The 14,012-nt window shown below is 42.7% G+C and overlaps 2 protein-coding genes across 3 annotated transcripts in view; both read left to right on the plus strand.

Annotated features, from left to right (window-relative positions):
• Positions 1 to 2,121: 2,121 nt before the first annotated feature.
• The window catches only part of Opn3 (opsin 3), a 33,484-nt gene continuing 21,593 nt past the window's right edge, over positions 2,122 to 14,012 (plus strand). The window contains exons 1-2 of one of the 2 annotated variants that reach the window (XM_037211202.1): positions 2,122 to 2,617; positions 6,134 to 6,218. In XM_037211202.1, coding sequence (XP_037067097.1) covers positions 2,251 to 2,617; positions 6,134 to 6,171 — 405 coding nt within the window. In that variant the 5' untranslated portion in view covers positions 2,122 to 2,250 and the 3' untranslated portion in view covers positions 6,172 to 6,218. Of the gene's footprint in view, positions 2,618 to 6,133; positions 6,219 to 14,012 lie in introns of those variants that run through there. The other variant, XM_028865537.1, reaches the window with a different exon arrangement.
• On the plus strand, positions 6,185 to 11,661 carry Chml (CHM like Rab escort protein). The gene has a single exon (XM_028865536.2). It carries the CDS (start codon positions 6,455 to 6,457, stop codon positions 8,306 to 8,308), a length of 1,854 nt encoding a protein of 617 aa, XP_028721369.1. The 5' UTR covers positions 6,185 to 6,454; the 3' UTR covers positions 8,309 to 11,661.

Consider the following 14,012-nt stretch of genomic DNA (forward strand, 5'->3'; position numbering starts at 1 on the left):
CATATGTGCCAAGGTGGGCTTGGGTCCCTCCAAAGGGGCAAATGTGTTCATACAGTTCAATTTTCCCTGCCTTATCATTTATGGCATCTGACATCTTAAATATGAGCCAATTTGATTATTATTATCTTCTCTCCCAACACCACTAGAAAGTGAGCTCTATGAGAAAAAGACTTTGCCAAAAAATGAATGCTTTGGGGGGAAAAAAAAAAACCAGGAGTCTTTTCTTCCTTCATTCAACTAACATTGAAATGTTACCGTACATGATGAAAACTTACTATGATGAAAACACAGTGGATTAAAAAGAACTCGTTAAATGATCATAAAAGTCTAAAATACAAAATTTACAACGTTTTTCAGGGCAGGTGAGTTCAAAGGTTTTTGTCATAGATGCTGACACCAGGTTAGTAGCCTTAAAGATACGATCAAGATTTTGAGGACAATCCGGGCAGTGGTGGCTCACGCCTTGAATCCCAGCACTCGGGAGGCAGAGGCAGGCGGATCTCTGTGAGTTCGAGGCCAGCCTGGGCTACCAAGTGAGTTCCAGGAAAGGCGCAAAGCTACACAGAGAAACCCTGTCTCAAAAAACCAAAAAAAAAAAAAAAAAAAAAAAAAGATTTTGAGGACAGAGCACACTCTCTCTTGGCTAGTGTTCACTGCGGTAAGGTATGGAGCTAGCTGTCTATCCGTCTAGCCGATTCTTGGAGAATTTGGAGGTGCACTGAATCTACCACAAGTGGGAGGGGTGAACACTCGTGCACCTCAATTTAGCGTCCACAGCCCAGTCATTAGTGCCCTTGACAGCTTCAGGTGCAGCTCAGAACATCTTCCTCCTGTGGGTAGTTATCAGGGACTGCAGCAGAAACAGAGAAAGCAGCCCGAAAGAAGTGTATCGCATTCACAATCTATATTTGACTTGCACTATATTTTCACTGCTGCCGGGGAAAGGTCCAGTGGAAAATGCGTGCTGTTCTAAATATATCCCCTCTATACCTGCTAGATTTAGATTGAAGCCTCAGGGGCACTGCTCAAGAGGTCACCTCCAGTGAAGCGCTTCAGCGGGCTTCAGGGTACCCCTTACAGCACAGCAAAACAGGAAGGGCTGGAGTAGGATGCCACTCCAATGCTATTTTCTTCCTTATCCTTGAGCTCCGAGAGTGGCAGGTGTCCCACCTCTTGCCATCTCAGCATACTGTCATAAACCCTAGGACATATCTTCCAGCTCCAGAGTAGTTAAGTCACAGCCTGTTGTTTTTTTTTTTTGTTTGTTTGTTTTTGGTTTTTTCTTTTCTTTTACCTCAGTTTCCTTGTTTGTAATCGTTTGGCTGGCGCCCTACCTCGCACATTTCAGTGTTTAGTTCTCTATTGGGTGCATGAGGTGCAGTGGGTGTTATTATAGCTTCCCAAGAAAGGGAGATGTCTAACTCGGAGTATTTCATTCAGCACACTCAACAGAGTTAAGCGCAGGCGTTCATAAATATTTATGAATGAATGTGTGCAAGGGTGAGTGACTGAACCGGTGAATGGCTATGATGCTTTCGAGCCAATTGAGGGGAAATGGAACCCGCTAAGGCCAATTTACCTCCCTATAGGAATTTATTTCCCTTTCTTCTGTACCTTCTCTTCCAGCTTCCAAAATGGTTTAGGGGTGAAGAAGGCAGAGAAAGAGCTGGCTGGACCCTGGGACTCTCCTACGCTGGGCGGGGACGGCCCTGGGAAGTGGGAGGGGAAGGGGCGGACCGCCAGGACAGCAGGGCGGGGCCACAACACAGGGGCGGAGTTAGATGGGTCCTGGGGGCGGGGCCATATACCGGGGGCAGGGCTAAGGGTGCGAGCCACGGGGCGGGGTCCCAGGGTGTTCCGGCAAGGAGGAGCTGCACGCCGGCCTTCAGAAGAGCCTTAAGAGGGCGGGGTCAAGAAGGTGGCCGTCTGGGTGGAGCCCTAGGCCAGGAGGGCGTGGCTTCCAGGGCGGTCCAGTGGGAGGGACCGCAAGTGCTTTCTGGTAAGGACGCAGGCCTCACGCGGAAGGGCGGGATCGCAAGAGCGCTGGGAGGGCGGGGCTTCATGTGGTGGGGGCGGGGCCTTATCACTGGAGGGCGGGGCCTCGGGTGCGCGCGGGCTGGGCGGGCCCGGCGCGGCACCGGGGCACAATGGCCTTAGCGGCCGGCTGAGCGCGAGCCCCACCCGCTTCGCCGCGCCGCGGGCCGCCCCGCTCACCGAGCCCTCGCCCGCACGGCCCGCCGGCTTCGGGCCATGTACTCGGGGAACCGCAGCGGCGGCCAGGGCTACTGGGAGGACGGGGCGGACGCCGAGGGCGCAGCGCCGGCGGGCACGCGGAGCCCCGCGCCGCTCTTCAGCCCTACGGCGTACGAGCGCCTGGCACTGCTGCTCGGCGGCCTCGCGCTGCTGGGCGTCGGCGGCAACCTGCTGGTGCTGTTGCTCTACTCCAAGTTCCCGCGGCTGCGCACGCCCACCCACCTCTTCCTGGTCAACCTCAGCCTGGGCGACCTGCTGGTGTCCCTGTTCGGAGTCACCTTCACCTTCGCGTCGTGCCTGCGGAACGGCTGGGTGTGGGACGCTGTGGGCTGCGCGTGGGACGGGTTTAGCGGCAGCCTCTTCGGTGAGTTGCCCGGGACGCGTCCTCCTCGCTTCCCAACTTTCCTTGGGTACATCTGCTCTGGGCTTTCGTCCTCCCCGGGATCCTCCCTTCTAGCCAGTTATCACCCCTAACTCCTGGTCTCTCTCATCCCCGGGATCCTCCCTTCCAGCCGCTCTTCATCTCCCAACTCCCCGTTTCCCTCCTCCTCGGGGTCCTTCTAACCGGTCGTCACCCCCAGCTCCCAATGCAGCTGCAGCAGTTCAGAAAGTCTCCCTGCCGCTGGCCAGCTTATATCCTCTCATTTCTGTTCTGATTTTACTTCCTACTGTAGCTCAACAGGGCATTTCACAATGGTCTTTACACAAGGGGGAGAGAAATGAAGGCCTGTAGAGGCAAGAGATGCAAGGAAAAGCCAACTCCCGAAAAGTGGAGAAGGGGGCACGGAGAGATTCAATCATATATATTTAGGATTTGTGTCTCAAAGTGACACGTAGAAGCCTAAATGACGGTGTATCCCCCTCCCCTTTCATTAGCTAGCAATTATAAACCGTTGAATGCTTCCTAGGGAGACGGTATGACATTTTTAATTGTTTCCTCTACATAGGTTCTGTCACACCAGAGGTTAGAAGTGGCTCAGAACTCCAACTCACTGGTGTGAATAAATCATTAGCTGGGTAGCCAGTCCGTTTAATTAAAGTAGAACTTGTTGATTTCCTGAAGATTTATATTGAGAATTGACAGGTTGGAGCTTGACTAACTCAGTATTCTAAGCTTGGGAAAGACTGGTGTGTGTGTGTGTGTGTGTGTGTGTGTGTGTGTGTGTGTGTGTGTGTGTGTCCTAAGAATTTTGTTTGTACAGATATTTAAAATAGAAATGGGTATTTCTTAAGTCTTAAAGTCCCTTTTTTCAAACATTGAAACACACTGGTAATTTAATGCTGTCTTTATCTTGGCAGCTCTTAGAGAAAAACGTCTATGTAATATCATGGATATTTTTATTTGCCAACTTATGTGTGGCAAATCTAAATCTCATGTTATTTGTCATGATTCCTTTTCTTTAAGTTTTAAAGAAAACAAGATTTTGGAGTTATGGTTTTATTTATTTCACCAATTGATAATTCGGATACTTTCTTAGTCTCTTACCCTGGTAAACATTAATCAAGGGTTCCCTTTATACAAAAATACTAAAACTTGAGAAGGGGCTGTAAGAGGATGTGAATGGTAATGTAGGTTGACTATGTAATTACTCTCTGTGTTTACTAAAAAAAAGGTTGGTTGGGAGGGTGTTTTAGGAGGATTCATCTTTAAAGAAGATGATGTATGTCAATCAGACTAGCTCGCAGAATCCCTGGGGTAGGCGACAGGTGTTTGTTCACAGACATGAAAGTTCTTTTTCTGCTGTGGTGTTCAAGTGGGAGTGGGAAAACAAGAATGGGTTGAGGTGTTTCTGTTTTTTTAAAATAAGGGTTTTCCAGCATCCACCCTGTTTCTCCCCCTCTTGCTCTGCCAGCTTTATCTTCCAGTGTCCTTTCTCCCCCCCCACTGCTGGGAGCCATCACCATCGAAAGAAATGCTTTAAAACCCCCAGAAGCATCCCCCCCCCTGGTGTTTTACTCAAGGGCTCCTTCACTCAGAGCATTTATTCCCATCCTAACGGCTGAGGTAGATCTTCTGGGGTTAGAGGACTGGAAATCAGTTAACTCCTGACACTAGAGCGAGGTTCCTGCAGCGCTCCCCATGCTCTTCACAAAGCTAGTTTCTTCTCCCTGAGTATGCTTCTTGAGGAGGGTTAAGGACAGAGAAAGGGGAAGACACTTCCCTTTCCATCTCCAAGCCAGAACTAACCAATCCTGAGTACTAAAGGAGAGGAAATTTTTAAATGCTAGAAGTAGCTAGCTGCCTGCTCCAGAGCTTTGGTGAGGCTGCACCACTGGTCTGTGGGCACAAGGTGGGCCCTTGGCTTCTTCATCAACTGCCATTTCCAAGTCATTCACTCTCCCAGGCTGCCAGTTTTCCCATCTTTGTTACCCACTGTTAAGCTGACTATGTTTAAGATCCTCTATCCCATTTGCTTTGTATTTTTGAAGACTCCTTTGACATCTATAGGTTAGAAAGTATCTATACTTACTGCTTATAACTGCCCCCTGCCCCCCACTGCCAGCCTCAGCCTTGTTTCCTTCTATGCCTAGAGGAAGTGACTACATGCTTACACTTTAGATGTCCTCAGAGGTTCTGTCTCCCTCTTTACCCCCTGCTATAAGAAGGGCGAGTAAGTAATTCACATACTCTCACATACATGTACAAGTAGACCAGGCCATTGCTTCATTCTGAGCTCTGGTCCTAGCTTCTCAGAGAAGGCTAAAAACAAGTAGAATCCCTGATGATCTTGGTCAGAGGTTTCTACTAGCTGGGCTTGTTAGGATGACCGTTTCAGTTAAACTGACACATCAGGCCAGCGACCTAGTGAAGTTCACGTTAATTGCAGTTGGATGGCTTGTTTTACAGATATCAGAATAATCATTCTCTTAGGTGAACCTGCATCTAGATGTCAGCAGATTTAACGGTAGTGAAAAATAGAGAGGCCAAGGAACACTGACTGCTGCTGTGCTTGATGAGCAATAAAAGGCTGGCAATGGGGTGTGTAAGTGGGTTATGTTAGCCTGCAGACTTCCAGGTGAGTATGTCCAAGGGAAGCAGCCTCCAGCCACACCCAGCCTCGCAGGGATATAGCCAGCCTGTGGTGGAAGGGTACAGGAGAGTCTCTATTATTTCTTGAGAAATGAAAAGAGCATGTTTAGAAAGAGATTCATGGTTGTAGAGACAGTTTGGCAAAATGGAAATATTTCCTTACTTAGATGTTATGAATAGATGTTATTTATGTTAAAATGTTTTAATACAGGACACTTCCTTATTTTAACTTACACATGCTCTTGAATACAGAAAATGTTACAAAACTATTTCCCCTCAGGCCTGTTCTTTTATGTACCTGCATATTTTAAAGGCCAGTTTTTGAATTAATTCTATTGTAATATCTGGATGTCTCATGTATCTACTGCTGGATCCTTGGGATAGTTAAGGATGTAAAAATCTTCTATGCAGCTGTCTGCGATTACATACAGACATTCCTGACTGCAGCAATATCCACCATTATGTTGACGTGATCACTCTACATAGTATGTTTCCATAAATACAATAAAGCCACATATTTCTTTTAGTCTAAGCTCACAGTATTGTCCAAATATTTTTATTAACAATCAAATAATTGTATAATTTTGATTTTTTAAATTTTTTTTTGTGGGATATTGTGTCTGTGTTTCATGATAGTAATGCCTGGCTTTGGGGGAGGATATATAAGGTATCCTTTGTTCATTTTCAAGAACTCAGAAGACCTGTGGGAAAGCATTTAATGACTTGCTTTGGGTAGAGGTTTGTATCCACGTTAACAAGTCAGGCTTCAGTGGATTGAGACTGCTGTTGCATGAAATTGCTTTTATATTATTTACAATTGTGTTCTTTTCTTGAATTTTCTTCTTTCAGAGAAGAGTTCCAGTCTCAAATGCTTATGTGATGCATGATAACATTTACCGCTAAGGTGAAATGCAGAAATGAAAGGACTCATCCGTTTGAGTATTCTCAGATATGATTACATGCACTTTATCATGTTTTCCATGCTACTGACTTGTTTTTAATGTTTAAAAATTGTAACAGTTAAACAGCTTAGGACTTGCAAACTCAGTGTTTCTGAATGAAGATCACAAGTAGAGATTTTATTACAGCATAAATACTTCAGAGGAGCCCTCTACCTAGATCCATACGGAGTTCTTTCATCAGCTGTGACCTGAAGCTTCAGCTCCTAGGATGGCAGACAAGCTTCCCTCAGAGTTTGATGTGGTTATAATAGGGACAGGTTTGCCTGAGTCCATTCTTGCAGCCGCATGTTCGAGAAGTGGACAGAGAGTTCTGCATGTTGACTCAAGAAGTTACTATGGAGGGAATTGGGCAAGTTTCAGCTTTACAGGTTTGCTGTCCTGGCTGAAAGACTATCAACAGAACCATGACAGCAAGGAAGACGTGACTGCCTCATGGCAAGGCCTGATCCATGAAACAGAAGAAGTCATCGCTCTTTGCAAGAAGGATGAAACTATTCAGCACATAGAAGTCTTCTGCTATGCTAGTCAAGATGTTGGGGACAGCACTCAAGAGACCGATGCTCTGCAGAAAAGTCCTTCCCCAGAGGCATCTGCTACCCAGGCTGACTCGATGGATTCTGCAGGCTTGCCCAAGGAAAGGCACTCAGCATACTGTGCAAGCTATGAAGAGAGAAGTGATAGAGAGCCTTCACCGTCCCCAGCTGATACAGAGGACTCACTGGAGAAAGAGAAGTACTGTGGAGATGAAATTCGTGTCCATACAGTTTTGGATGGAGATCAAGATGAAGACAAGCTTGACCTAGAAGACAACACAGAGCAACCAAAGAGAAACAGGATTACTTACCCTCAAATGATTAAGGAGAGCCGGAGATTTAATATTGACTTGGTATCAAAGCTGCTGTATTCTCAAGGATCATTGATTGATCTTCTAATCAAATCAAACGTTAGTCGTTATGCAGAATTTAAGAATGTCACTAGGATCCTTGCGTTCCGGGAAGGGAAGGTAGAACAGGTGCCTTGCTCCAGAGCAGATGTTTTTAATAGTAAAGAGCTCACCATGGTTGAAAAGAGAAAGCTAATGAAATTCCTCACATTCTGTTTAGACTATGAGCAACATTCTGACGAATACCAAGATTTCCAACAATGTTCATTTTCTGAATACCTAAAAACTAAAAAATTAACACCCAACCTCCAGCATTTCATACTACACTCAATTGCAATGACATCAGAGTCATCCTGCACTACATTAGATGGCCTTAAAGCAACAAAAAACTTCCTTCAGTGTCTTGGACGGTTTGGCAACACTCCTTTTATATTTCCTTTATATGGCCAAGGAGAAATTCCTCAGTGTTTCTGCAGGATGTGCGCGGTTTTTGGTGGAATCTATTGTCTTCGCCATCAAGTACAATGCCTCATAGTTGATAAAGACTCTCGGAGATGTAAAGGAATCATAGACCACTTTGGTCAGAGAATAAGTGCCAGCTATTTTATTGTGGAGGACAGTTACCTTTCTAAGGACACATGTTTAAATGTGCAGTATAAGCAGATCTCGAGAGCTGTGCTCATCACAGATGAGTCCATCCTGAAGACGGACTCAGACCAGCAGATTTCCATCCTGATAGTGCCTCCACTAGAGCCAGGAACTGGTTCCATTCGGGTCATGGAGCTATGCTCATCAACCATGACGTGCATGAAAGGCAGCTATCTGGTCCACCTGACCTGTTTCTCTTCAAAAACAGCCAGAGAAGACTTGGAACCAGTGGTGAAGCAGTTATTCATTCCTTTTGCAGAAGCAGAAGCAGAAGCAGACAAGGAAGAACTCAGAAAACCAAGACTCTTGTGGGCTCTCTATTTTAATATGAGAGATTCCTCAGGAGTTAGCCGAAGCTCATACTGTGGCTTACCTTCCAATGTGTATACCTGCTCTGGGCCGGACTGTGGACTGGGGAATGAGCATGCTGTCAAGCAAGCAGAAACACTCTTCCAGGAGATCTTTCCCAGCGAAGAGTTCTGCCCTCCTCCACCAAATCCGGAAGACATTATCTTTGAAGGTGAGGGTTAGCAACCAGACACTCCTGGAGGCAGTAATACACTTAACCACCAAGCTAGACACCCTAAGGACAGCAAGAACTTGTAGAGCCCAGAACACTTTTGAAATGAAAACAGACTGGAAGTATTTTCATCCTTGCTTCAAAATATTGTCATTTAAAAGACAGCTGCCATTTGTGATAAGCGCTGTTTACTTGGCTTCAACACTGAGACACTGGGTATCGAATAGCTCTGCTAATCTGTCAGCATCTGATTTGTTGGTGACTCAGCTTCTTTGTTTCAGAATTGGCTCCAGGAATCCAGAATCTTTGAATGTCATTAGCTTTTTTTTTTTTTTTTTTAACTTTTGGGTCCCACATTAGCAACCTTGCTTACCTTAAGGTAATATCACACTTGCGCCTGTGTTCAGATTGTATCTTTGTCTACACAAAATTAATATCCAAGAACTATTTTAGTTCCTGCTGCAGCTACTACTGTTGCTGCCACCTCGGTTGCACAGAGGAGCACATATATCAGAAACTGTCTGAGGTTTTTATATAGTACATAAACACATAGAGCTGATAGTAGGAGTAGCAGCAAATACAAGTGCTAATGTGATAAAAACACAACTGTCTGTTAGACACACTAGGCCATGCATGATCCTGTGTCTTGGGGTTGATATTTACATGTGATTTCACCTACTTGACCTTCGTAACAAAGGAGGCAGTGAGACTACCCTAGCCTGCTCCTTCACAAAAAGAGTGAGTGCCCCTTAGTAGTTGAAGCAGCTCATATATTAGAGATACATTGCAATCTGGGCATGGTGGCTTACTCACACAATCCTATCATTGAGGAGATTGAGACAAGAGGATTGCTGTAAAGTCCAGGCCAGTCTGGACTATAGTGTTGAGACTCATTTCAAAACAGAATAACCTCCCCACGCCCACCAGAAAAAGAAGTATATTATAAAGAAAATTAAAAAGACAAAATTTATTCAGAAAATTTCTATAGAGCTGACACTGACATTTAAAAGAACTAACAATTAACTCAGGCTAACATAAATTAATAAATTACCCTAGAAAAAGGTACTTCAGGATAGGTGTTTGGAAATTTCCAGAAAGGATTTCCCAAGGGGAAGTAGTAGTGTATCTTAACGTGGGATTCTAGATGCCTTTAAAGTTACAGACTTCCCTGTCTAGGGTTCTCAGGGTGAAGCGTGACACCTGGTTGGCTGTACTACTTTAGTAAGCACTGGTAACTGACAGAGTGCATCTCCTCTACTACATGTCTGTAAGCCGGAGAATGGGAAGCTTTCCCTCCAGAACCACCTGCTGCACCTCAGCAGTGAAAGCCCTTTACTGTGAGAAGAGGCGCAATGTGTTAGGAGACTGAAGGGTGCTCTGAATATCCTCCTACTGCCCTGTAGTGAGGAAAGTGAGACGAGACATGTAAATCAGTGCCTGTGCTGAGAATAGAGAGCCATCCATTGGTCTTGGTGGTGCTGTTTGTAATATGATAAACCCATAATACTGGGTAGATCTTAAGGGTTAAATACAGCCGAACAACTGAAATTCCTGAAATGACCTAAAAGTAGCAATTAAGAGAAAACAATTCTAAGACAGGTAAAATGGAAGGGAGTAAGTATTGCAGACCCACCTCATCAAGTTTGTCAGAACCACAGTCTATTCAAAAGATGTTAAAAAGAGGCACAGAAGTTCCAGAGACAGCTGAATGTAATGGCAATCAGGATTAGGCTAGGCCAAAGCAGGGGTTTCGTTGCTTTTTTCTAAAGAAGGAAGTGAATGTATTACTTTAAATCAGCATAAAACAGTAAGTGGAAGTGAGGCAGGCAAGCAAAATGTGTTTAAAAAAATACAAGGGACGTGATCTCATTTCTAACAAGTTAGAGTGGGCTTCTTGGGGGTTTTCAGGGGTTTAAGAAGTAAAATTATAAATGCTGCCTTTCACTAATTATATTTTGACTCAATTAGGGCTCCATACTAAAAGTCAGACAAAATCTTTCACTCTGGCTAGATGAAAGCTGTAGAGTAAAATGTTGACCAAAGAGGTAACAGCCAATAGAAACGATTACTTACAGTGACTCAGGATGAGAAGGCTTGTGTTCAACCGAGTAGCCATACATCAACATGGACAGAACAAGTGATAAGAACCCATACTATTAACTGCACTAACTGAACATTTTCATTTGGTTTAATCATATTTACTAATGATTTTGTGAGCTTTTCATAACATGATAAGCAACTACTTAAAAACTTAACTTGAATTTATATTGGGAAAGCATGTATGAACCATTTCTTAAACAGAAATGAACAGCTTTGGTACTAATTTTATCTGTATATGGCTGAAAAATTGTCACTGGAATAAAAATACAAAGTAAAGATGTAGAAAGAAATACAGTGCAAATATATTCTATTTCCATGGCTTTATAACTCACTAAACCTGTATTACCATATAAATATACTATGAACAGAAGATAATTTCACAAGTTGCAAGATACATAGTTTTTTGAAATCTCATTTCTAGATTCTAATAGTGATGGAATTTTTAAAAGTATTGATATTAATATATATGAGCATCTTTATAAAATGTTTGTAGCTATAGTAATTTAAGAAAGATTCTTAAATAGAAGGTTTAATGAAGGAGCTAAATTTAAAATACGATATGCGATCATTAGAGATGTCTTGAAGGAAATAATATAAACACAGGGAGACCTCACATTTATTACTAGTTGTCTGATCTCAAGGCAGTCACTTTGAACTTCCATTTACCATCTATGAAATAGAAATAATAAGTATTATTCTTCTTTGCAGAATTGCATAAGAACCCATATCCAAAGTAATGCCAGCATGTGACATTTGTGTGTAACTGATATTTATTACAATATCATTTGTGATGTCAACCTTATACTTTCTGTAATTTAAGAGAATTGTGATAAATGACACAGGAAAGTAATCAAGGAAAGGCAGCTTCCGTTTTAGAGGGGAAAAATATGGGGCTTTGTCCTTCAAGTCCTTAAGGCATGATATACAACCCGTCTAAATGTTCTGTGGTGCTGATTTCAGGGAAGTTCAGACTGACCAGCTATCTGGAAAGAAGTATTTGGAAGCCACTCTTAGGAAGACTGGATCAGTTTGGAGAAAGGTTTCTATGGCCACTTTCCATCCAATAATGCAGTTTATTTGTTAATTAAAATGTTAAGCATAAAAGTAATAAGTATAGTTTTTACCTCATTTAACGATTCCAAGGAATGTTCTGGCAGGTGAACAGTGACAAGGTAGATCAACTAAAATTAAAATGCAAAAATAGATACAAAACAAGGAGAGAAGGTGGAATAAAAAAGCAGTTTCTATTGCTGGGGTCTTTTTTTTTAAATTTATTATTGTATTTTATTTTTTGGTTTTTCAAGACAGAGTTTCTGTATGTATCCCTGGCTGTCTTGGAACTTGCTTTGTAGACCAGGCTGACCTCGAATTCCTGAGTGCTGGGATTAAAGTGCATGTACCACCACTGCTGGGCTTGTTTATGTATTTATTTATTTTAGTGGGTGCAAATTCTTTAGACTTTCTACTCTTCTTGTGCAGAGTATAAATTGATAGGTTGCAAATGGGGAAAAAGAAATAAAAATAAATTCCTTGATCCTCAAATTAATGTGCATTATAATAGAAATTAAAGCAACTTTGACTGAGTCCCTACCATTAAGTGGATTTTCAATGCATAAGTCTTCATACAGCAGCAGCATGTATTCGTGGTCATTTTGAAGAACTAGTTAAGAGATTAACCAGATCTCTAGAACTGATGTTTTTGACATTGCTTTGAGTGGTACATGCCCAGGAAAATACTCAGAATGGACAAATCAATAAAGCAACTTCTAAAAATTGTTTTAGCAATTCCGTTTGTACTTTTTTTAAAAACCTGCTGAATAAGAAATAGATACATTTTGGTGTGTTGCTAGTGCTATAGTAACCTTACAGAGAATTAAATGGCATATGTAAGATTGTATATAAACAGTTTGAGAGTCAAAAAGATGTTAGTTTACAACAAATTGTTGTGTGCTGGTTACATTTGTATAAAAATTTAGATTTCTACACTGGAAGGAATTAGAAGGCATGTAATTGCAGGTTAATACTTAATCTCTGTTTCTGTAAAATATTGATGTGTACAATAAAAATAAAAGATTAATTGGTGAAATGGTTTACTTGATTGATAAAAAAATACTGATTTCTTGAAAACATATAAATTTTCCTTTAAATTAAAAAAAATACATTTCTAACTGTTAAAGTAAAAGCTAATCTCCAAAAATGTGTGGCTGAAAATTTTTGCAGGACTTCATAAGAAGAAACTTTTGATGAAGATGGACTTTTATCTTCTGTATCTTTTCTCAGTTGTCTGACTTTAAGAACTAATTATGGAAACAGTAGATGCATTCCAGTTCATCAGTGTGAAGATCTTCCATGGCCCAGCATGATGGCGCATGCCTGTAATCCCAAACCTTGGCATGCTGAGGTAGGAGAATTGCTATAAGTTTGAGGCCAGCCTAGACTACATAACAAACCATCCAGGGCTATGTAGACATCCTGTCTCAAGAGACAGAGAGAGAGTGAGAATTACATAGTAATCCAAATCTGAAGTCATCCATTACTGTGGAGATAAAGTCCGAGAGCCGTGGAGATGAGGTCAGTTCAAGGTGTCCACTGAGCAGTTGTGAGGAGCCCTTTGTGAGGATACACCTAGGGACTGAGGACACAGGCCAGTACTTTCTACAGTCAGCCTGAGTAATCTGAATGTAACCCAACAAGCAGCAGCTCAACTCCTAATGTAAATGAGTTGGCATCAGTCAGTTTAGGGTCAGAAATAACAAAAGCAAACAGGACACGTTCTCTACCTGAGAAGCCTGCTGGAATGCTTACCCTAAGGTAAGGTGTCCTTCCCACTAACAAGCATTAGAACATTTTATACCCACCATCCTTACCCTTGATCTGAAAACTAAGAACTTGTGATGTATGACATTTTTTCCCCAATTTGATTTTGTAAGCTTTTCTTTTTAGAGTGACGATTTATAAGAACATTCAAACTTTTTTTTTTCATGGTATTTCTTTAAGAGGGTGCAAGCACTTTTGAGTTGCAGAGTTGGAAACAAGCTGCTTAAAGACTAGAAGCTGGGCCAGTCAACAGTTACTGAAATCCATCTTAGCTAACATTTTCAGCTCTGTGTCCTGCGTGGGGAAGAGGAAGTACAAGACACTGAGCCCAAAGCCCAAGGTCCCGCGCGTTGAGGGAGGTGCAAGTGTGAACAGCCCAATGACAGAAGTGGAGTGTGAAGCGTTCAAAGTACCAGAGACAGTGCCCTGTTTGGGTCCAGTTCTCTTGCCTTTTGTGGTGGCTGTAGTTGAAGTCCTGTTCCACTGGCTTTTATGTCCATACTTGGCCTTAATTCACATTTCTGTATTTATCTGGGGTGGAGGCTGCTACAGTACACTTGGTGGAAGTCAGAGGTCAACTTGTCTCTCCCTTGAAGTTTCCAGGGATTGAAATGAGGTCCCTGAGCTTGTTGGTCAGGCCCCTTATCCACTGAACCATCTCAGCAGTCTTTTTAACCTTCTATTTTTATTTTATTTTGACTGGTTTTGTTTTTGAGACAAGATTTCATATATCCAGGTTGTCTTTGAACTTGCTGAGTTCAAATGAAGAACTTCTGATCCTCCTGCCTCTACTGAGAT

The sequence above is a fragment of the Peromyscus leucopus genome, chromosome 15 (genome assembly GCF_004664715.2).
Source record: "Peromyscus leucopus breed LL Stock chromosome 15, UCI_PerLeu_2.1, whole genome shotgun sequence".
NCBI classification, from domain to species: domain Eukaryota; kingdom Metazoa; phylum Chordata; class Mammalia; order Rodentia; family Cricetidae; genus Peromyscus; species Peromyscus leucopus.